At 30.1% G+C, this 23,829-nt stretch overlaps 1 protein-coding gene, 1 long non-coding RNA gene and 1 other non-coding gene across 12 annotated transcripts in view; 1 reads left to right on the top strand and 2 right to left on the bottom strand.

Moving 5' to 3' along the window:
• LOC141531284 (uncharacterized) overlaps positions 1 to 7,113 on the bottom strand; it is a 30,519-nt gene extending 23,406 nt beyond the window's left edge. The window contains exons 1-2 of one of the 4 annotated variants that reach the window (XR_012479905.1): positions 7,099 to 7,113; positions 6,181 to 6,316 (exon numbers count right to left, since the gene is read on the bottom strand). This is a non-coding gene — a long non-coding RNA (uncharacterized LOC141531284). Of the gene's footprint in view, positions 1 to 6,180; positions 6,317 to 6,766; positions 6,782 to 6,832 lie in introns of those variants that run through there. The other 3 variants (XR_012479903.1, XR_012479902.1, XR_012479904.1) reach the window with 3 other exon arrangements.
• The window catches only part of Dsx (transcription factor doublesex), a 40,296-nt gene extending 22,471 nt beyond the window's left edge, over positions 1 to 17,825 (top strand). For 5 of the 7 annotated variants that reach the window (XR_012479899.1, XR_012479900.1, XR_012479895.1 and 2 more), the window contains exons 4-6: positions 11,102 to 11,245; positions 14,689 to 15,116; positions 17,549 to 17,686. Coding sequence is in view for 1 of the 7 variants with exons in the window: in XM_074248996.1 (XP_074105097.1) it covers positions 11,102 to 11,245; positions 17,549 to 17,820 (416 nt within the window). In the remaining 6 variants the exon portion in view is untranslated. Of the gene's footprint in view, positions 1 to 11,101; positions 11,246 to 14,688; positions 15,117 to 17,548 lie in introns of all 7 variants that reach the window. The other 2 variants (XR_012479901.1, XM_074248996.1) reach the window with 2 other exon arrangements.
• Positions 12,301 to 12,372, bottom strand: Trnae-uuc (transfer RNA glutamic acid (anticodon UUC)). Its single transcript has one exon. It is a non-coding gene; the product is annotated as a tRNA-Glu (tRNA).
• Positions 17,826 to 23,829: the final 6,004 nt, after the last annotated feature.

Genomic DNA, 23,829 nt, shown 5'->3' with positions numbered 1-23,829 from the left:
GCTGAGTAAATTTTAGAGTCTTGAGAAAAATTGAAAAGGTATTGATTTCACCCCAGTTTTCGAAAATCAAGTTTTCATCAGATTTCGACGTTTTGTGGTCCTAAAACTATTTCCATAAAGATATCCCTTTATGTGTATATGTGTTGGACTGCTGCTATTTTTCGCCGATAAGTCTTCTGTTTAAGGAAATCAGCCCATATTTTTGCTCCATAGAGCAGGATTGAGTGAACAACCTCCAGAAGTACTCTTTTGTTTTTAGTTCGTCGGTCCACCGGGTTGGTCATGACCAGGGCCAAAGAGTTGGTGTTTTAAGGTTAGCGGTAAATTTTAAGATTGATAATATTACCACAGAAATTTGTTCAGATCGTACACAATTTCAGATATGACTTGGTATACTAGACAGAAGTTGCTGACTGAAAGCGGAACACGGAATCGGACTGTAAATATTTGAAATTGAGTCCTCAAAAGTATGAGATTAAGTGCGCCAGCGATAAAATAAAATATTTGTGTAATATTAAATTACCGTTGCTGTCAACAAGCGTATTGACCACCATCTCCGTTTTTTGTTTAGCTAGTTGTAGGCGGTGTTCTTTAAGGCAGGCTTCGACGGCGTTGATAGTTGACCGGACCAATAGTGCAGTCTCCTCAACACTGTCTGTCACTACTTTAGCTGCAACATCGTCAGCAAAGGCCGTTAGCTATACTTGATTCAGTAAGGGAATCTCGCGTAATCTATCGTAGTTTTTGTTCCACAGATCGGGGCCCATGACTGAGCCCTGTGGTATGCTAGCTGTCGTCTGATACTCTTGTGGGCCTTCTGTAGTTTTCATAATCAATGTTCTTGCATCAAGATAGTCGTCAATTATGGCCAAGTTCTCCTTTTTTAACTTGAACCGGTATTCCAGTGCGGTGAATCCGGTGCTATGATCTTAATCACCGACGTTGGGATGCCGTCGGGACCGGGTGCTTTTCCTGGTTTGAAGGACTTAGCTGAGTATTGCAGTTCTTTCGTTATGACAGGTGTGGCTTCACCGTTGATCTTAAAGTGCCACTTTTCCCGCAACGAGTGTTTGGGAAACAGCTCTGCTACAACATTGTTCATTATGGCAGAAGATCTTGGTGCTTCTGGTATGGCCTTTCTAAGTTTCTTGATAACGATTTGGTAGGCTTTGCCCCAGATATCCTTCTTGAGGTCGTTGAAGATTTCTTTCCACAACGTTGATTTACTTCCCTTGATGATTTGCTTTAACTGCTTTTTGGCTTTCTTATACTCGCTTGTGCATGTATCTAGGTCAGCGGTGTGTTTTGCGGCTCTTGCTGTTCAAAGGCAAAGTTTGTGGCATCTTTTCTGAAGTTCCGCGATCTTAGGCACCCACCAGTATGCCGGCCTATGCTTATACATTTTCGCGGCTCACAAAACTTGCGTTGTTGCCACAATTTTATGAATGTATCCCTTCCTCGGCTAAAGTCTCGTAAATTTTTTATTACTTATTAACAAATATTTCTAAAACTGTATGGTAATTATCAACAAAATTATTTTTAAAAAATTGTTTAGTTGTTAGTTAACGTTACTTTAGTTTTTTAAAAAGATCCTAAGAAAATTTTCTGAGATATAAAAATGTTTGTAGGTAAACTTTTCGATATCCCGTATACCATTGTGTATAAGAGCATTCTAAAACTCAAACTTTGAAATTAAATATCTCGGGAACTAGATGGTCAAAAATTTTCAATTTGCGCCAATCGATGCAGAATTATATGAATATCAATCTACCGAAATTTAAAAAAAATCCTTCGAAAACGACTATAGCAAGGGTACTACCTTGAGATTTGTCTTCAGCCCATAACCCGATTTGGCTGCGGTATGCAGCAATCTACGTCGTTTTTTAAGTTTAAAACCTAATTAGATTTTGGAATTAATCGTTACACCTGTTTAAAAGTTATACCAAAAAAAAAATTTTATTTTTGAGATTTCTCAAAATTTATCTAGTTAAATTTATGGGTTGGTTCAAATTTATAAGGAAGTTTAAGTGTCACTGAACCCTATCGAACGACGCCAATGTCGTTCAAATCGGTGAAGCCGTTCAAAAGTAGAGAGGTTTACACACATACACACCGACATACATCCTTGTAGGAATATTCAAAACTACTTCCTAGGATCTTAAAGTGTGGAGATTTGATTAGAACTTGATTTTCGAAAACTGGAGGGAAACCAATAACTTTTCGATTTTTTTTTTTAAATCATTGAATTGTATAGCGAGAACTTGGAAGTGTGTGCTAGTGATGGCACAGTTGAACATTGATCGCTAAGATATAACGAGAATTAAAAAATCTAAAAAAATGACGATAAAAATTACTGTAAAAAATTTTAGAAAAAAAAATGAGGAAAACGGTTGACCTTGAAGGCCATCTCTGTAACTTTCCACTAATTCTATACCTAGGCGGTTAAAATTGCACTTATGACGTTTTTAAACTCTTCAAGCTCAAAAATACAATTTATTTATTATTTTGAGCTATCCGAGCTCCAAGAGATAGCTTTTCTACGCTTTCAAGCTCTCCGAGCTTAAAAGTCTGATAGAAGTTTTATAGAACACTATTTTTTGAATTTTCAAACCTCAATAACTTTTGAATGATCAACCGATTTTCATGCGGTTGGCAGCATTCGGCGCAGTTTTCGAAGCCTTATGAGGAATCTTTGAATTTAAATTGATCGAACAAGAAATTTCGAAGTAATTCCGAAAAAACATTTTTTTTGGGTTTTCTTTCGACAACGATAACTCACGAGCGAATCAACCGATTTCGGCTGAGTTAGCGGTGATCGACGTGGTTTCTCAAGGTTAAGAGCTGATTAGTTTTTGGAGTTGATCGATGAAAATTTCGATCGGTTTAGTCTTTCAAAAGTTATAAACGGTTCACATACTTTTAGAGAACTAAAAGAGCTTTTTGAAAAAAAAATTTTTCCTTATGAAATTTTAAGGGTACTCCATTTTGCCCTCCCTACCTTATTTTGCTCCCCCCCCCTGCCCCTCAATGTTGATAGGTAACATTGCAGTCATGTCTATTTACGTAGTTCTCTTATCAATATATGTCCTATGTTTGCTAACATAGCTAATGTTACCATTCAAAATGGGGGGGGGGGTCTCTCTCTCACATATAATTTCGATGCTAAAAAATCCTCTGCTATGTAACATAATAATGGATATTACCATTGTATGTTGGGATAAGAATAATTTATTGTCTCTCCGTGTACTTGGATATTAGCTAAAAGCGATTTTGCCGGTATGTGTGTGAGTCAATCAGTTTTTTAATTTATACTTTACATTATTATTTGCAAAACTTTACCGTATTTTTCGCTTCAAAAATTATATTAAGTGCTACAGACCCTATTTTAATCAGTAAATTCATGTGAAGCATGTTGTCGTTAAAAATTTTTTTAGAATACACATACACATAATTTTTAGCAAATGGTCAGTATTTTATTTATAGAAAAAAATGTGTTTCAATAAAATTCAACTCCTACAAAGCGAAGCGTTATAAATCGTGTAGCGCATTTTATGAAAATCTCAATTTTCACAAAAAAGTAGATTGTAAATAAATACCGAGAACAAACATATATTATTCTCAATGGGATACGCAGTAATCATATTAATTGAGCACTGTTGTGATTCCCGTGGCCATTCTGTAGCATATCTGTGAATACAGTTCTGATCCTCACACTCGACAAAAGAGATTAGATTACGCAGGACAACGATATCACTGATACAAAGGTCCCTCTTATAATCTCTTTACTCTTCTTTCTCTTCAAAATACCTACATTTTATATACTATCGAATAGCCTCTCTCAAATTTTCTGTTTGCAATATGAAGCTATGTACATAATATTGGACATCGAGTTATGCTATCGTTGCAATGAATTTATTGTATGGTTGCATTTATACCGATATACTATGAATATAGTGCTTGTTTATATAAATATGGGGCATTCCACGCCAAATCGGACGGTTTCAAAAATTGGAATTTTATATATTCTGAATTTGTTGGTATTTTTTAGTACCCCTGAAAAGAGGCCTCCTGATAAATTTTGAGATTTTTTTAAAAAATATCGAATTTTTAAAAAAACCGCTCTTTTTTTGGTTTCTTGCTCGTAATTTTTTTCTTAATGGTCGAAATTCAAATTTTTTTTTCAAAATTTTCGTTTTTAAATGCACTTTTCAGAAAAAAAAAATATTCAAATCATCTTCCATTGAGATTTGTTAATTTTAAGTTTTTAATCGTGTTTTCCAAATTTTGTGTATCCGCTAATACCATTACAGAAACTCAAAATTTTCAGTCAGTTATCCTAAGAGCAACGGAAACATATTAACTAAGGAGTATTCAAGCTTACAAAACAGTTCTTTATGTAAAATATTTAAAAAAAACATGAAAATAAATAAAAACGATTGTTAATAGTTACTTGTAAATATATTTACAAGTAATATATTTTTATAAAAAAGACCATTCGGCAGCCGAAATGGAAGTAGATTTCAGAATAAATAAAAAAAAAACGTACTAGAATTGTATACAGAAAAAAAAACTATAAAATTTTCTGAAAAAAAGACCATTCGACAGCCGAAATAGAAGTGAAAATCTTCAATGAGGATTTTGAGTATCAAAGTAGAGTTACTTTCTGTGTAGCAAATAAAACATCAAAGAAATTGAGGTTTCTGAGGTTAAAACTAGGATTTGTTTTTTGATTCGGGTAAGTCTCAAGAGTTTTGACCGTGTGCTTTAACTAACATCATGAAAATTGGTCGAGGGCCTCAACATTTTTAGAAAAAATTTTTACTGAATGAATAATCCAATTATCGTAGTGAATGAATGTAATATATAATGTAAATTAAAAAGAATTAGGAAAACGGTTGACCCTGAAGGCCATCCCTGCAACTTCTCGCTTATATTACATACTTAAACTTTCAAAATTTCACTTCTTACGTTTTTTAGCTCTTCGAGCTTCAAAATATAATTTGTAAGTCATTTTGAGCTCTTCAAGTTCAAAAATCTAATAGAAGCTTGATATAACACTATATTTTGAATTTTCAAACCGCAATAACTTTTGAATAAATGAACCGATTTTCACGCGGTTGGCAGCAATCGACGTGGTTTTTTTTATGTTAAGAGCTGATTAGTTTTTGGAATTGATCTGTAGAGCCGGTTAAAAGTTATTCCAAAAAAACGACATTTGAAAAAATTTTTTTGTAGTTTTTTTGAGATTTCTCAAAATTACTGATCCGAATCGATTCAAACTGTATTCAAGATCTAACTTTGATCAAGCCCTTTCGAATGACGCCAACCGTGATGGAATCGGTCAAGCCGTTCAAAAGTTATAAAAGGGTCGCAAACAAACACACACACACACACACACACACACACACACACACACATCATCGCAAAAACATTCAGGAAAGCTTCCTAAGACCTTAAAACGTCGAGATCTGATGAAAACTCGATTTTCGAAAAACGGGGTAAAACTAATAACTTTCCGATTTTTGAAAATTTTTAATTTTCTTTAGTTTATTTAGTTTAATTTTTGAAAAAAATATTATGCATTTGCGCTGCGTGGCTAAATGAGGCTTCACAAATTATCATAAATCGCGTAAACGGGCAAGTTTTGAATAAAATATAGTGCATAATAGTATACTTCGATAGTCGTTATCTGACAAACGTAGTGATTTTAATACACGTCTCCGGGCCACATGATTCAAATCTTCGCCCCGTGCACGTCACCCTACAACCCGTACTAAAATCATTGCTCTCGCCACATAATGACTCTCTTAATAGTATCTTAACTATGCAATATCTGAGCTATATACAATATTGGGTATGGATTTGATTATTTAGATATTACCATGAACCATAATAAAATGAGCGCAAACAACTGTGTTTGAATTAAGCACCAGACCATTATATATTATCTCCTCATCCGACTTGAGTGCAATCAGTAATTTTATATCCGACCACACTGACAATCGTAGGAATAGTATTACTGTTACATTTAAGTATTTTTAGCTAACATTTCGTTAGTCATATTTAGTGTACTTACTGAAAAATTATCTAAATTTTTTTAGAATAATATTATTGTCAAACATTTTTGTTGCTTTTTAAGAATTTCCACAAAAAAAAAAAAAATACTTGTTTTATTCTTACCGCTTTTGTGTCCTACAAGACTATTCAACAAGTTATTCTCTCCATAAACTCTGCTCATAAACTCTCCCTCATAAGCTTGGCGACGCGAGGCGAATTTCTTTTCACTTACCGAGAGACCCTTTGAAAACGAATACATCTGTAAAAATTTTTTTCAGTTACCACTATGAATCCTTATAGAAAATTAGAATTATAACTCTTAATTGATTACTAGAGTCAAGAATAATTTTTTCGCTGTAATAGATGATAATATGTTTTCTTTGAATCGAAATTTTTCGAGTTTTAAATTGAATAAAGTTTTAGAATTGATCTTTTGATTATTAGGGAGTTGAGACAAAAGTAAAATTGTTACAGAGTCAATGTTTGAAACCATTAATTTGAGTTTTTCCAGCTTGAATAATAAATTGAAAGCTTTTTATATGTATGCAGAAACGAAATGCATTTGAATATCCACATTGTAATATGTTATTTCTCACGGATAAAATATTTCACATCAGATATTGATTTATTTATGGTTACAATAAACAACAAAATGTAAGATATTCTGATTGATGATATTTTTCAATATTAATTAATAAGTAATAATTACATTAGTGCAAAAGAAAAAAAAAGATAAAATAAACAAATAATCAAAAAAGCAAGTCATGAAATTTACACAGTAGGTAGTCGTAATGCACAAATAACTCTTATACGAATCGATCAATGAAAACTTATTTCAAGATGATTCAAATGGAAATTTTATCCAAAATATAAAGTTTACTTCATGGTAAAAAAGAATAAGAGGGTCGTTATGCTGAACAAACGGATGTTGCAAGAATATTTATGTATAGACATATATGCATATATCTGCAGACAACACACACAAGAGAAAACTATTTTGTGAAAAAAAGAGTAGAATAACGATAACTTTTTAAAACGCACAAGCCGCTCGTAAAAACACGAAGCCTGAGAGCTTCTAGGTTCCGGCTTTAGTTATAAGTCCGTATTATATTAGTCGGCTTCAAATGATTCAGTGACCAATGAGAGTGCTCGTAAACCTGAGAGACTCGACGTTCAGTTGTGCTGTCAAGTGAATGAGAGACTTGAATTTCGACGGAATCGTTTTCTGTTGAAATACATGTATATTGCACACATACACTTATCAATATATAATTAATAGTCGATTTATGTTTAACCCAACTTAGTTTTTTTATTTATTTTTTATACTAAAATATATTATAAAAAAAACCTTCTAAGTTTACATGGTTTTGTTCCGCTAATCCAACTACTAAATAAGGAATACAGTAAAGAACTCAAGTATGATCACGTAATAATATTCGACCTGACATTGTGAACTTTTGTGTTGTAGTAATAATTCGAATGTCTTTTGTTTACGTACGCGTACATAAAAATAAGTAAATACGTGAATATATAGGTGATTGGTTGTGAAATGTGTGTAGAATATACTTTTGTTTTTAAATTTACTAGATAAAATATCGTGTAAAAGTGGCACTTGAATCATTTTAAATTGTTGAAAAATACACTGAAATATCTTCAACAGTTAAATTATTGTTCACTGTATCTTCAAAATTATTCCATAATTACTCATAGTCAAAAAAAAGAGAAAATAAATTGCAAGTTTATATTAATTGTCATGAAAAACAAACAAAAAAAAATTCAAAATAAACAAATCATACTAAATCCTAAACCACCGTATGATGAACTGATGAGATGCAATAATAATCATGCAAAAAAAATGTAAAACTAGTTTTTGCATTAATTAGCTTATTAAAACTTATTATGCATGAGCTCTGACTCTCTCTCTCTCTCTCTCTCTCTCTCTCTCTCTCTCTCTCTCTCTCTCTTTCTTTCTTTCTTTTTTTCTTTCTTTTTCTTTCTGTATTGTGTGCTGAGGTATGAGCAAAAAATTTATACTTTCCCTTGAAAGCATATTCGTGCAAAAAAGTATATTGTCATTTATTTGAATTTTCGATACAGATATTAGACGAAAATCTCGATTTTCAGATACTTTTCAACTTTAAAAATTTATAACACTCAGGGAAGTCAGTATTCAGTTGTGCGTACACTGATAAAAAAGTTGACTTGACTCAAGAGCCAAACTCTTGCACCAAGAATTCGATTTTGAAGAAAATGATTTTCTTGAGTCAAGAGAATAAATTGTTGAGCTAAGAAATTATTCTTGGTCTAAGAAAATTTTCTTGTTTCAAAATTTATTCTCTTGACTCAAGAAAATCATTTTCTTCCAAATCGAATTCTTGATTCAAGAGTTTGGCTCTTGAGTTAAATCAATTTTTTTTTATCAGTGTATGAGGTCTTTTTTTACTTAAAATATCTCAAAGTATATGGAAAGAAATTTTTACTGAAGAAGATCATTTTTGGTGTTTGTTGCAACCTATACTTTTCTTTGTAGATGTGGGGTGTGGTCTGCACTTCCAAAATAAATTGAAGAAAAAAATCTGATGGTAAATAACGAAATCTTTAGAAAAATTCGATCGATTTTAATCTTTTTTGCGGTACTTAATGTTTTTTCTTGAGTAGCTTTCTGGTGTTCTAAAACGTCGATATCTAATATAAAAAACTTTCCGAAATCGAACTGAAAATAATAGCTTTTCAATTTTTATTGAAATAAAAATAATTTTTTGAATAAATTGTATCGTAGAAAAACGACATTATTATTAATTATTCCACATATTATTCGAAGATCGGTGATTTTATTTATTAAAGAGCATTTATAATTTTAAGCCAACTTACTTAATCCGATTTTATAGTAGGCTATTTAATTTTTATTTGTTAATTATTTTACCACAATATTGTAGGTATGAGCACTCATACCATCCTCGGGTGAATATATAATAATGAAAAATTTTTTACTTTTAACACAATTTTTAATTACGATTATGTAAAGAAGTTATTGTTTGCTCAGTAAAAATTTTTTCGATAACCGAAAATTATTATTAATCATTTTTATTATTATTATGAACATGATATAGCCTATTCTGATAAAAAAAAATTAACTAGATTAAAGAGAATAGTGTATTTACACAACTAGAGCAGGAAAGTTAAAAATGTCTCAGATTACATGTTTGTCTAAGACACTTCATACTTTCCTGCCCTTGGTATGTAAATATACTATTGTCATGACGACCGAACCAAGAGACTAGACTAGTGCTACTGCCGCCCAGCAATAGATGCTATCTTTGCCACTCTTGTTGTGACGTATAACCTTGAGGTTTTTTGCTCAGAAAACATCAATGTTTATCGTTATCAATTATGATAAATTAAAAAAAGATATTAACTAAACATTCTTAATAAAAAAATTAGTTAAATACTTATTTTATAATTAATGTATTAAATTATTTTGAGTGTAAATGTACCAAACATTTATAAAGTACACAAATATGTTCAAGAGATTGATTCTACCAAAATTAATAATGTATACAATTACTAACGAAACAAAAGATTCTTCAATAATTTTTTCATGGTAACTCTCAGAGTAAATAAAGTTTCTCATTTCATAAGCTTCCTAAAAAAGATTTAATAATTATAATTTGTAACGAAAAATCAGAAATCTTAACAATAAAGAAATTCTTTTAAACTTGTATGACGAATTTCCACTGAAAAAAGTCAATGAAAAAGAACGCTAAGAAAGCGTTTGAAGCAGATCCATGAAAAAAAAACTACTGATCATTGAACCGTAAGCATCGTAAAACGTTTTAGTGACATCATTTGTTCAACCCACTGGACTGTGACTGATCAACTTGAATATCGTATGTATGCAGAAATGAGTGAGTTCAAGTTGTCTTCTAACAATTTAATCGCCGTTACTTTTTATTCCTTCCATTCAATAAATTATATTAAAAATCATGATTTATTTGATTGCATGAGAATCATAAAAATAGTCGGTCCTGCAAGCCCCAACCCTATAATGTTTAACATTATTCTTTACTAGAGTAGTTCGTAAATACATAACTAAAAAAGGTTTTTCACCTATTGACAGTGATAAATTTTTCAAAAAAGAAATAAATTCATTCCGTTCTTATTGAAATTAAAAAAATCTAAAAACTTGAGACGAAATTTATTTTCAATCGAAACTGTTTTATTAAAAGTTGGTCGAATTTTTTTGGTAAAAAGGATTAAAAATAGAAAACGAAGCATTCAAGTTTAATTTATAATGAGATATGACGTTAAAAAGTTAAAAATTTTTTTTATGTCTTTGGTGTATGGGAGATAAAAAATATAGAATCACTACCTTTCACTTTCATTGTTCTAAAAATTCACATTTTAAGAGGACACTGCCCGATAAAAAAAGTTATTGTCTAATCATATGTAATCATGCGTAATGATCTATATGTGATTGGATCCAAAAATTGGCCAGGTCTAATTATATATAATCATAGATAACTGTATATAATTAATTATAAATAACAATATTTAATTATAAGAAATTCCTGTCTGCTGTGTTGCTATCCTATGTAACAATGATTCCATGAAGTACATAACGTATCAAATCAGTTTATCATATATATAAAATAAAAATTAATCTTACAATATATTTCGATAGTCTTAATTTATTGATTTTACCGAATCTCATTATTACATCACATTTATTTAAATAATGATTTTACTGTTAGGCAGTAGCAGAGCAGACCAAAACATCCCATAGGAAATGTAACAAATTTTTTATTTCAGGATTATCTAAATGAAATGTTAAACATCATATTTCACTTTTTGTCTTTACCAAAAAAAATTTTGATTACATTTAACTATGCAAGTCTGATCAGATCTAATTATATATAAGTCTATATATAATTAGATACGATCATATCTGGCTGTATAACTCCATATATAATTGCAGAATAAGTTAGTATTTGATATTTCTTCTCAAGACCAAATATCATCATAGTATTTTTTTTTTTATTTTCAGGTGAAAATGTTGAAGTACTACTAGAATGCAGTACCAAACTTCTTGAACGATTTTGGTATTCTTGGGATATGTTGCCTCTAATGTATGTGATATTAAAAGATGCTCGAGCTGATATTGAAGAAGCAACGAGGCGCATAGCAGAAGGTTAGAAAAATTAAATTTTGATTATAGAAGTCAGTGAATTGATTTTTGCACTTAGTTTGACCATTACTAAGTGAGAGAAACCTGAGTATTCTTCCATACCTGACTATAATTTAACGTTCTATGAACTATTTATCGCTTACAATGCTAAAGATATACGATTGCAATTTTATAATGACATGAGATTTATTTGCTGTATCATTTTTTTGTCATTTCATATTCACTATCCCTATTCATCGCTTGTAGAATTATTAGGACAGCATTATTTTGCAATCAGTACTATATAATTATTCATCATCATTCGTTTTCATTAAATATAATCATATATTAATAATTTTTTATCAACCTCTCAATTATGACTTCATTACTTAATTTAATTTAAAAAAAGCTAAGAATCATTATTTATGAATTTAGCTTATTGATTATTATTAAATTTTCGCAAGTTTTTTATGTTCTCTTGAATGTTCACTTCTAAACTAAGTAGAAACTCGGCTCTGAAGTTGATTGCATTATCAAACGTTGCTGTCATTAGAATTTAAGTTTTAGATATTTACAAGCTTCACTTCACACAATAAAAAATTTTTCGTCATTGCATCAAAATATTTTGTGTTAAATATTCAATACTTTTCTGTGTAAATTTAACACTTTATTTGCTAATTCTCTTAAATCAACACAATAAAGTGTTAGTTATTTAACAAAAATTGTTTTTGACGTAATGACGCAAAATTTTTTACTGTGCATGTGATTCAATCTTTTAAGTGATAAGATCTCGATAAGCTATACGTTCTCCGCTATGCCATATTCTGTTTTAGAATGCAAGATAAAAGCTGAATAAATACATCATTCAAATGAAAAAGTGTTTTTCAATATTAACTCAAAGAACAAAATGATACATGCTGGGTACGGTCGTCAAGAAGTTTCATTTAAAATTACTAATTTTCTGGTTAGATGCGCCATTCGTGTTAAATCTTCACAAGTATACGAATATAAGTATCATGTTATTGAAATCTTAAGTGCAAAAAATTAATTATTTTTCATAATTCTGAAAAAAAAAAAATTTCCGATACCGGGAATCGAACCCGGATCTTCTGGGTGAAAGCCAGATATGCTAACCAGTACACCATATCGGATCATGAGATGATGTGAGAACTATCGATATGGACTTTACCTACAACAGAAATAGACATTGAAATGCAGTAAACAATTAAACTAACAAATTTGATCATGTGACAAATTCATATTGTTTAAAAATCGCTAACAAAAGAGGCAATCCTCGATCGTTTTCAGTTAAACTATTTTTTCGATTACCAAAGTATTTTTTTGATGTTTACTTCAGTACTAAATTGTAGAGTGTCAGTAAGAAGAAAATAGTCGTTTCAAATAAAACACCGTAATCACCACACATAAATTTTTTATCTATGGTCATACATGGTCCATACTAGGAAATTGGCTATGCATCAACACGATCTTGATTGAAAGAAAGGATTCGGAAATTTTGTTCATCCCCTTTCTTAAACAAAGGAACAGACAATTTATAGAAACATGATCTTTTTGACTGCCCGTATATCTGTGGGAATGATATTAGGCTATGGAGAGTCGAAGTACCTCTTGCATTAAAGTGTAACCTTTTTTTTCTTGTAAAAAAAAATTCTTAAAGTCCAAGGAATGTTAATTACTGTATTTTGTAATGGGACAGCCGAATATTGTCTTCGATTACAAGGTAATATTGTGCATTTATTATTGACCAATACATACTAGGATGGAAGTCGAGAAAAAAAAAATGCTTTCGCATCATCAATTCTTTGAGGAGCACACCAAGTTTCCATTCTCCTATACGAATAACATGCAGAAAAAAAAATTTTTTAGTATTTATCCAAGAAATTTATTGAAACTGTTTCTACAAATTTGATGATCCATAAATTTGTAACAAATTTAATTCCCCAGAAAAAAGCTGCTCATATATGTTTTCTTCGTAATCTTTGATTGAATTTACTCTTTGAGTAGAATCTGTTTCCAACAGCAAGTGCACTTTATTTGATTTTGATGTTTGGACCTGCTCAACCATGAGTGATTCGATATGTATCGAAGTATTTGCGTGATGAAAATAGTATTTTTAAAAAAATTAGGAAAACGGTTGACCCTAAAAGCCATCCCTGCAACTTCTCGCTAATTCCATACTTAAGTGGTCAAAATTGCATTCATTGCGTTTTTAAGCTCTTCGAGCTTAAAAATACAATCTATGTGTTGTTTTGAGCTCTCCGAACTCAAAAATCTGATAGATGTTTAATTTTGACAGAGGTGTTCTCAATAAAACACTATTTTTTGAATTTTCAAACTACAATTACTTTTGAATGAATGAACTGATTTTCATGCAGTTGGCGGCATTCGGCGCAGTTTTCGAAGCCTTATCAAGAATTTTCAAGTTTAAATTGATCGAACAAGAAATTTCGATTTTATTCTGGAAAAACACTTTTTCGGTTTGCTTTCGACAACGATAACTCACGAACGAATCAACCGATTTTGGCCGGACTGACGGCAATGGATGTGGTTTTTTTATGGTAAGAGCTAATTAGTTTTTTAGAATCGATCAGTAGAGCCGTTTACCACACTGATTAACACATTGTTAGTTTTAGTAGCCCATAATCAATGATCAAATATTCTGACCTAGCATCTTGTTCATTCAACGAAGATGCAACAATCCGCGACTACAATTTATCCCAAACAAATACTATTGGATGGATAAATTTTAATCGGCTCAAATCCTTTTTTTGGTCGTATGCAGATGTAGAAATCAGTAATCCATATATTCCTCTTTATATATTCTATCCAACTCAGAATCTAAAATGTTCGCTGTAAAATTCTTAAGCTTCCTTTTCTCAACAATAAAGTTACTAACAATCTGCGATGACTTATATTTAACCGTTATATCACGACTCCCAGTTTAAAGTCCTTTCTTGCCAATTCTTTCAGTATATGAAATGAATCATGCGACAAATTAGATATACCTAACAGAACCAAATCGGATCGATGTGTGTACTAAATTTTTAAATGGAGTCTCCGGTTTTCCAGATACAATGAGATGATCGTTGAACATTCTTGACTCCAATTCTTGATTCCAACTAACGTATTTCAATACCGATATCAGTAGTTACTCGTACTGTACTGCTTATATGACTCGCAACTTATTTTACGAAAGCACTGCCCGCTTATCTATCAAATGTCATTAAATTTATATAAAAGAGTTTGAGTTTCTACTTACATGTCTATAAGTGATATACAATAAGATTCTTAAAGTTAAATTTAGAATTATTGAGGTATACTGTCATTTTTTTATTGTAATCATTTACTATCATTACTAAAATGATGATGAATGATTTAATTTTATTGTATGCAAAATGTCTCGAATAGAGAATTTAAATAATATAACTTTTAATTTTTTTTCCTAGCTGGAGTTATATACCGTCTAAAATTGTACATACGATTCGTATTACAATGCACATTTCAACAAAGTATTGATAATCATTTATTTTTTTATTTTGTGAGATTTTTTATATTTTCTGTTGTAATTCATTCATACGAGATTTGATTCAATAACGAAATTTAAATGATTGAATTTTTTTTTCAATTCTGTGAAAATTACTGAAATGTCGAAGATCCTTGGCTGACATCAATGAAGATTCACTCATCAACATGAAGACAATGAAAGCAACTCTGAAGATTTTTTAGCAAATAAGTTATTTCCAAAAACCTTTTTTGTCCAATTAAAAATTTTCTAGCTCTAATTTTAACTCACAAATATCCAACAAATTTATTAAAGATTATATATTTCGACAATGAAGATTAGAAGTTCGTGATAAAAAATCATCGAAAACAGGTAGAGTAGTTAATTAATGATATAGTATACTGTAAAAAAAAAAACAGTATAAGTGTTAAATTCTAGTATCAAAGCGGTCTCAAATTAACACCAATACTGATGTTTTAATTTATTTTTAGTGTTAAAGCTCTGTTGAAATATTTTTCGATAAATAGAAATTCATTTTTCATATTTTTACTCTCTGAGTCATAACAATTTTAATGAATTTACTAACGACTAATTATAGAAGATTGTGTACCGTAAAAAATTTGCAGAGTATGCGGAGTAAATGTGGAGTGTTCATACTAGCCGAAATATCTTGTTTTTAATTTAAGTTTTTTTCGTACTAATAAAAAATAAATTTTAAAAAAATTTGAATGTTTCATACTGACGACAAAAAAAATTTGTTTCAGTTAAATAAAAATTTGTTTTAATTTAAACACTCCGTACTCGGATGTTTTTCGGGTTAAACTCCACATTTACTCCGGAATCATTTCGGAGAAAAACGAATTCCATCATGAGTGTATTATTATTTCTTAACTTCGGTACTCCGAGTGACGGAAATTAAAATTCACTCCGAACTGACTTCCAATTCTTTACAATATAACATTTATTTAATTTTTAAAACGATTTAACACCGCAGAATTAAACCGCCTACATTGATGTAAATCCAATTCAATATCAAGCGGTATTGCGTTCATTTTTAACTCCGCCTTTTTTATAGTATATTTATGACAACATATTTCATTCTAGATGATTTTGTCCTGTGTTATTTATATCGATTGAAATTCATTGAACGGCTTTTGAAACAAATAATTAGAAAGAAAAAATTACAGAAAATATGTTTGCTACAGCCTAGCTTTAAGTTTCATTAAGATCCGTTGTATATTATAAAAGTTATCACGGCAATATTTTGCTTTATATTATACATATAAATTTTTTAACCAATGTTGTTTTTTAACCTTACTCAACTAATTAGGAGATAGTAAGAAAATATTTAATTAAGTAAATTTTGACATAAAAACCAATGCAATAGATAGCTTTCTAGATGAAATCCACCTAAAAATTCTTCTTAAGAAACAACTTGGCTCTATACAATTGGTCAGCAGTATCGAGTGGATGACGTCACAATTACATGTAACTAATATTAGGCTTAGCAACTTAACGGTTTTCGTAGTTGCACTTACTTATGAGAACATTGTCCTAACTAGATTTTAGTTCAATGCTAATTTTATTTTTTTAATTAAAATGGTTTTAAAAAATGAAGGAGCGATTGTTTTATTCAGGTGTACAATTATTTTATGGCTTAGCTGAAGCATTAGGTAAACGAAAATATTATTTTTATTAACTATTCATAAATAACCCCAAGGAATATAAGATCCATGTTGCGTTTCAAAAGAGTACCGGAAGTGACGACTGTGAAATCACAAATACAGAATAATTACTTTTGCAGCTGCAAATGTTCTTTATTTATTTCTGACTTGCTAGTGTTATTATTCATGAACTGCATTTTGTATTTTATATTAATTCTACCATTATGCTTGATAATAAAATTGTTTTTTAACGTATTTTACAACACAATATTGTAGTTTTTTAAGTGGATCCAAATGGTAATAATCTGAAGAAAAAAATCATCTTCAATAATTTTCATATTATGATTTTATTATAAATAAAAATGACCATTCAGCATCTGAAATGGACGTAGATTTCTTAACGCTGAATATTTTGAATGTACCTGCAATCAACTTTAAACTATGATTGAAGGGATAAAAATTATTAAAAAATATAAAGTAAAAATTATAACAGAGCTCATCTCATCAACATTGACTTAAAATTCATGTAAATGAGCTTATTCTTACCATTCAAAAGTTATTTTATTGAAAAACTAGATAAATAGCTTTGATTGTATTTTTTTTATTATTAATCTTCATGAAAGCACTAAAATGATTTTAAAGTATAAGTTTAAGTAAAATTAAACAATATTATCAGTTTCAACGTATTTTCTTTTTCTTGGAAATGAGGTATCTTCTCAGTCAAAAGTTATTCATGAATAAAGTCAAGGAAACCGCAATTTTTGCTATTTTGAAAGTTTAAATAGCCACTATTTCTAGATTAATCGACCGATTTCGCTCTTTTTGGAACTCGTTCAAAGTATTTATCCAAAGAACAAATGTAACAAGTTTAATAAAGATCCCTCCAAAATAGCGGACGCTATCGTAATTATAAGCCGCATTATATCCCATATATATTTTTATATGGGACATTCCATGCCAAATCGGACAGTTTGAAAAAATTTTTTTCGATTATCGTCTTTTCTTATTAATTTAGTTCAGAATTTCACAATTTTTAAATATTTGAATATAATTCGAGAACACGAATTTTCAATTATTATTATTTTTGTTAGAGACTTTTCAATAAATGAAAATAGTACAAATCGTTTATACTGTCCACAGCTAACACCGAAATCCGTGCCGTAGCTTTCTGGAAAGCAAGAAGGATGTTACAGGATAACAGTGGAATCTATTATAACGATTGGTATCCTGGTGGAAATAACATTGTAACACCAACATATCTTGGGCACCCGCCATTTATGGGAGGAGGAGGAGTAGCACCATCGCCTACATCTGTACATCTTGGACCTCTTCCACACTTATTGAATGCCCAAGTGCTTGCAAATAGACTACCTTCGAGCCCAGACAGCCCTCCTGAAGAACCAACGACGTAGTTCAGGCAAGTTATTCATCATGATAAGTAGATAAGAAGTTAGTTTGAACCCCTATTTGAAGTATGTAAAACATGATGCAAAATAAAAATATACAAATGTTATAAAAACATATCGATCAAATAAACATCCAATAACAATTTCAATTTTCTTCAGCTACACTGATAAGAAGGTTAGCTTGACTCAAAACAAAATTTCTTGAATCAAGGCTACTACAAGGAAAATAGTAAATTTCTTGGGACAAAAAAAAAATTCTGGAGTCAAAAAACTTCTTTCTCAAAAACGGGTCCCGTCTTTTTCTCTCCTTGCATCGAAAGAAACTATACAATCCTTGTTACACTCGCAACAACAAAGCTTTTGCAGATTTATGAGTATTGCTTAACTTAAACAAATGAAAATTGCGACAAAAAACGTTTTGCTAGAAAATAAATAATAAAATAATATATCGAGTAACAGAAAGTTTTTTTATAACATTTTTCTTTGTTTTACATTAGTTTACATTAATTTAAATCACATGTTGAGTCTTCAGATTGAGCTTTTAAAACAAAAGGTAAAACCAATAACTCCCCAAATTTTAAAAGATTTTCAATTTTTTTAACGGAAAGTTAAAAATACAACACTTACTAGTAGTTTGAAACAAAATTTTGAAGATTATGCAAAAAAAAAGTAATTGCAAGCTATTTCTTCAAATTTCGAAATTTAATAATTTTCAAATGGCTGTAACTAGTCTTTTTGTAGAAAGAATCATAATTTGTCTTAGAGTTTTGTAAAGTTCAGAGACTCTGCTTTAAGAATATAATATGGTTTTTTTTAAAAAATTGCATAAATTATGTGTAAATTCCATTTAAAACAAAAAATAATTTTTCCCATGTTAATTAAATGGAAAACTAAAATAAAAATAGCAACTCCTTAGAGTTGAGCTATAGGGTTCATGCTTGGTGAGGATTTTTTTTTATATCAAATAGAAACATTTGAGAGGGTAAGAGTTGAAAAACAAAAATTGAAAATTTTTTTTGAATCATCCATATATATACATGTATAAAATTCAATTTAAAAAAAATACTTAAACTAGGCTACTAATATAAAATACGGCACCAGTTCATCAAAATCTTAAACTAATAAAAAAAGCCCAATCTCATACAAAATAGGATGACATCAGGAGGTCCACGTAAAATTTTTTTCGAAACCTTTTTTTTTTTTTTTTCTCAAAATAGCAACATTAAATGATTTTAAAAAGTATAAACTGGTTTAATTTAAGTGTTTTCTCGGTGTACATCTACTTATATTATTGTATGAGTGCAATATGGTTGTGATAGAGGCAGTTGAAGATCACAAAATTACTTAACCTTGACGATTCGGATATAAAGCACAACCTCACGCGCCGTGCGCTATGAGACGTGCAAACTAATAAATATTGTTTTATCAACGTTGTCAAAATAAACGTTCACGAGTAACTTAAGAACTTGGTTATGAATGATGGCCCTCACGATTTTAGAATCACAGTGAAAATTTCGTGTAAGTTAAGTGATTTCACTGTGCATTTGTTCCATTTGTACACTTGGGATGCTGAGAAAAAACTGATCTTGACTTTTTAAAAATCAGACTCAAACTAATAACTTTAAAAAATTTTAAATTTATAAAAATTCCCCCTGTAGAGTTAAAAATGAAAGTGGAGTTGGCCAAGTAATATAGAATTTACACGATAAGTATTCTCAACAGTTACATTAAATTCAACAGTTTCAAAAGATTAAACTTTCATGAGAACTGTCCTACTTAGTCAATAAAAAAAAAAAAAAAGATCATTTGGTTAAAAAGAACAATAATCTTCATTTTTAACTCTTGCTCCATCGCGTGACTGTGCCAATTTTCGTTCTTTGGGCCATATATGAATTTTAAAATATAAAATACAAATAAATTTGAGATTTTTCAATTATCTACAATTTTTAAATAAAAAATGAAAACATTGTATAATTTTTTGATGTATTACAATCTATAAAATATAATTTGATTTTCATGAATTGTGAACAAATTTAACGGTCAAGTTAAATCGCATCAGTGACACATCACCGCATTTTTCCTTTTTTCCAGTAAAAAATTATTTTTTGGTATTTAATGATATAAAAAAGGAGCCATTACACTCTTAGTGTGACAGTTAAAGGGTTAAATTAATTGAAAAAATAAAGGGAAAAAGAAAGATATATCTAAGTTTTCTTCTTGAATTAAACTTTCTTAAGCCTAAAATAAATTGTTATAGAATTTGGAATTCTTGAAGTCTTTTATACTGGATAAAAAAAAAAATTCTATAAAATAAAATCGCACTATAAGAATTTTCGGGATAGTCTGCGAGGTTAACCGTTTTTTAGATTTTTTAAAATGACATTTGAATCGTCGAGTGTCTGATTATTTTATGAAATATATCTCCAGTACTTACATCAAATTTTAACTTTTTTTTCTTTGTTAATTTTAAATCATTGATGCTCCAACTATTCATAAAAAACTAGAAAACTGTAAACAAAATTATTTTTACCAGGCCTGAAAAAATAGCTCATTTTAAAATTCAAGATACAATTGAAAAGATTGTGGACTTTTAGTCCTATTGCAAAAAATTTTATTCTTTTTTTTCTTATATTTATCTTATTTTTTTTAACTGTTTAATGATGTTAAATAAATTTAAATGGAATATAAATATATAATATTTCAAAGAATATTAGTGAAGGAGAAAAAAATATTTGAAAAGATAAAATCAACGTATTAAAGAAGAATGCAAAGTAAAAATAATAAAATAAGGGCAATGCTGCACGCTATTTGATTAGCTAATTTCAACGTTGCTTCACAACACAACAATCGTTGACTCTCACAATATAAATTTATAAAATGATAATGAATAAATTTCTTAAAACCGATTTTTAATAATGATCTTCGAAAATTGTTTCAACAATTAAATACATATAAATATAGATTTCGTCAACATCATATGCCTCCTACGCTTTTTCATTTGTTCAACAGTTATTTTTTTTTATTCGTATCTAAGTCTTCCTTTTATTCGATTTAACATAAAATTATAAGATACAGTTCAGAACATCGTTGCACGCAAGGCTACTCATCAGACTTTTACGAAGTCGCACTTACAAGAAAATTATTCGCTGTTCGAGCACAGTTTGTATATGCAACATCGCAAACGATGACGACTGAGCGAATTTACTAGTTGTCACATAAAATAGGATAGTTTACAATGCATGAATAAAATGAGCAAAAAAATAAAAGCAAGAAAATATAGTCATAAAAATTTTAAAGGAGATAAAAATATATAAGAGACGGTTTCACAAAGAAGAGGTGGAGAAGATAAGAAGGGGAGAAGTAAAGGATAGTAGATGGGTGGAATTCAGGAAAAATATAAAGAAGAAGTGGGAGACGAAAAAATCTGCAAGCAGTAAAACCGAGACCATTTACGACGATCGTTAAAATCGCTCTAAGCGGTCTGTTTGATTACACTGATGTAGCTTATGCCAGCCTCTGACTTTTTTTTTTTTTGGTATTTCGATTTTTTATTTCTTTTTCTTAATATTTTTTCAATTTATAAATATGAATTAATACATTTACTTCAATCATATAATAGCTTAAGACGTTAACATTAATAAAAAATACAACTATCGAGTTTTTTATCACGAATTAAAATTCATCATTACTAATAATTAAGATAATAACTTCAAAGTATATCTTATTAAGATTTATAAGTAGACCTTTATAAACTTAATTTTTTTTTCTTTTGCTTTCAGATTATTCTGATACCTATGAAAAACGCTCAATACCAGCAGTCAAAGGTTGAGTTCTATTGGATCATCTTGCAACTATGCATCTATATGAATCAGTCAACTCATTCATTTATAATATTATAGATAAACTAAGATATCTCAAAAGAAATGAACAATTTATAATTACACTTAAATTACTCGCTCAATTTCTACTATATGTAATACAATTATAAGAAAAAACTCTCATTTTAAATCCTATCCTTAGTGTTAAAAATTTTAAAATAAATGAAAGCTATTACAATATCATCTTTTTATTTATATTAAAAATTAAAAATGTAAATAATGGACTCTCAAATATTAATTTTGTTTATCATAACTATATCTAGATGACATGTAGAGTTTGAATAATATTACGTGGACCAACACCTTATATTAAAAAACTGTTAATTGAATTGAATGCCATAATTCTTGTTGTTAAATATTAATTAAGATCAAATTTATATTTATTTATTTTTTTTTTTTTTTTTTTAAGATTTTGTAAGCACGTTAAGAAATCGATAATTAGCGAGTTAGAAAAAATTTTTATAAATTATAGTGTACAAATATACAAAACTCAATAGTCAAAAATTTGAATTTTTTACCACAATAAAGAAGCTTCTGTTATCTGATCAATTTTACTTCAATACAATTGGATTACTACTTTTGTTTGCCAATATCTGCATACAGCTATATGTTGCTATTACTATATTTTAATACGGCAATTCTCACAAAAAAATAAAGATGAAAACGAAAATTCCATATTTTTCGATGATTTTTGATGAGTTGCAGGATGAAAGTACAGTTTGTGACCAATATATCTTTTTTAGCTTTTTATGTCCAGATTACTGTATAAATAACTCTACAAACGCCAAACATTATAAATTGAGTTTTTATAAACGAAGTTGCCACATTCCGGCTACGTTGAGCAGAAAAATAGTATACACACCTTAGCCAGTAAAAAGTAAAGCCTCAGACCACATGTTTGTCAACCTCGGCTTCGCCTCGACCAACAATTACATGTGATCTGAGACTTTTCTTATTTTACTGGCCTTGGTATGTAATATACTATTAAATTCTATTATAGTTACTTAAGTCACATAGCCGCAAAGTAGCGATTTACCGCCAATCATGGTGTTTCGATCTGAGTCTAAAATTTGTGTTGCGAATTTCCGAAAACAAGTGTATATTTTAGATCCAAAGCAAAACATCTTTCTCGAAATATCTTTTATAAGATATATCTCTTATATACGGAAAAAAATCATACGAAAAATTATGGTGAAAACATCGTGATAGTTAGTATAGGACATTGTAGTGCCGGACCAGAACTCAAACATTATAATTTAACGATTAAACGAACTTACCTAGTGAAGTTCTATCGTAATTGTATGGAGCGCCTCCTCCGAATGATCACTTGGTAGTACCACTACTTCATGCCATTGTTACCACACATTCAAAGTAAACTTTTTTACCAACACGCCACCATCCAGTCCGCGGCGCCTCGGTAAGAATCCTCATTTATTTTAAAGTGCTGTCATACAATATTGGGTCCTATTCCATCAGGATAGAAGGGATTAGGGAGGGACTGATTATTCCTCTGATCATTCAGAGGAGGCGCTACGTACAATTACGATAGAACTTCACTAGGTAAGTTCGTTTAATCGTTAAATTGTATTTCGAGCCTCCTCCTCTGATCACTTGGTAGATGTTTACAGTCTGTATGACAGTTTATATTATATACCGGAATAAAATGTGTATATTTTATATTAATTATAATATTTATTAAACTGCATCATTCCAAATATTTCTTATTTTAGTTTTTTACTTAAGACCGCTTGAGCGAACTGTTTCTTATCTTGAACAATCGGTCGATCATAAAACTTTGCAAACGTCTTTGACTCTGCCGTCCATCCTGCCGTGCTCCTAATAAGATCTATGCTAACCCCACTGCTCTTAACCGTTGATGTTGACGCATGGCGCGTGCTGTAAGCCGTGAAGATGTCCGTGTCAACTCCACTGTCTTTAAGAACCATTTTTATCCAACGACTAAGTGTCTGGGCCGTCACTGCTTTATGTGGCGCTCTCCAGGATATAAACAGTTCATTTTTTCCGCCACGAAGGTTCACTGTTTTCTTTAAATACTCTTTTACCACACCAACCACGCAGACGGAAGTATCTTCTTTAAAGACCGGCAGCACCAAGGATGGTTGTTTCCTATTGCGCT

Source organism: Cotesia typhae, unplaced genomic scaffold (assembly GCF_013202065.1).
Source record: "Cotesia typhae breed Kobodo isofemale line unplaced genomic scaffold, CoteBio_Ctyphae contig_5, whole genome shotgun sequence".
NCBI classification, from domain to species: domain Eukaryota; kingdom Metazoa; phylum Arthropoda; class Insecta; order Hymenoptera; family Braconidae; genus Cotesia; species Cotesia typhae.
Note: the sequence above shows the minus strand (reverse complement) of the source record. Positions and strands in the feature narration are given on the sequence as shown.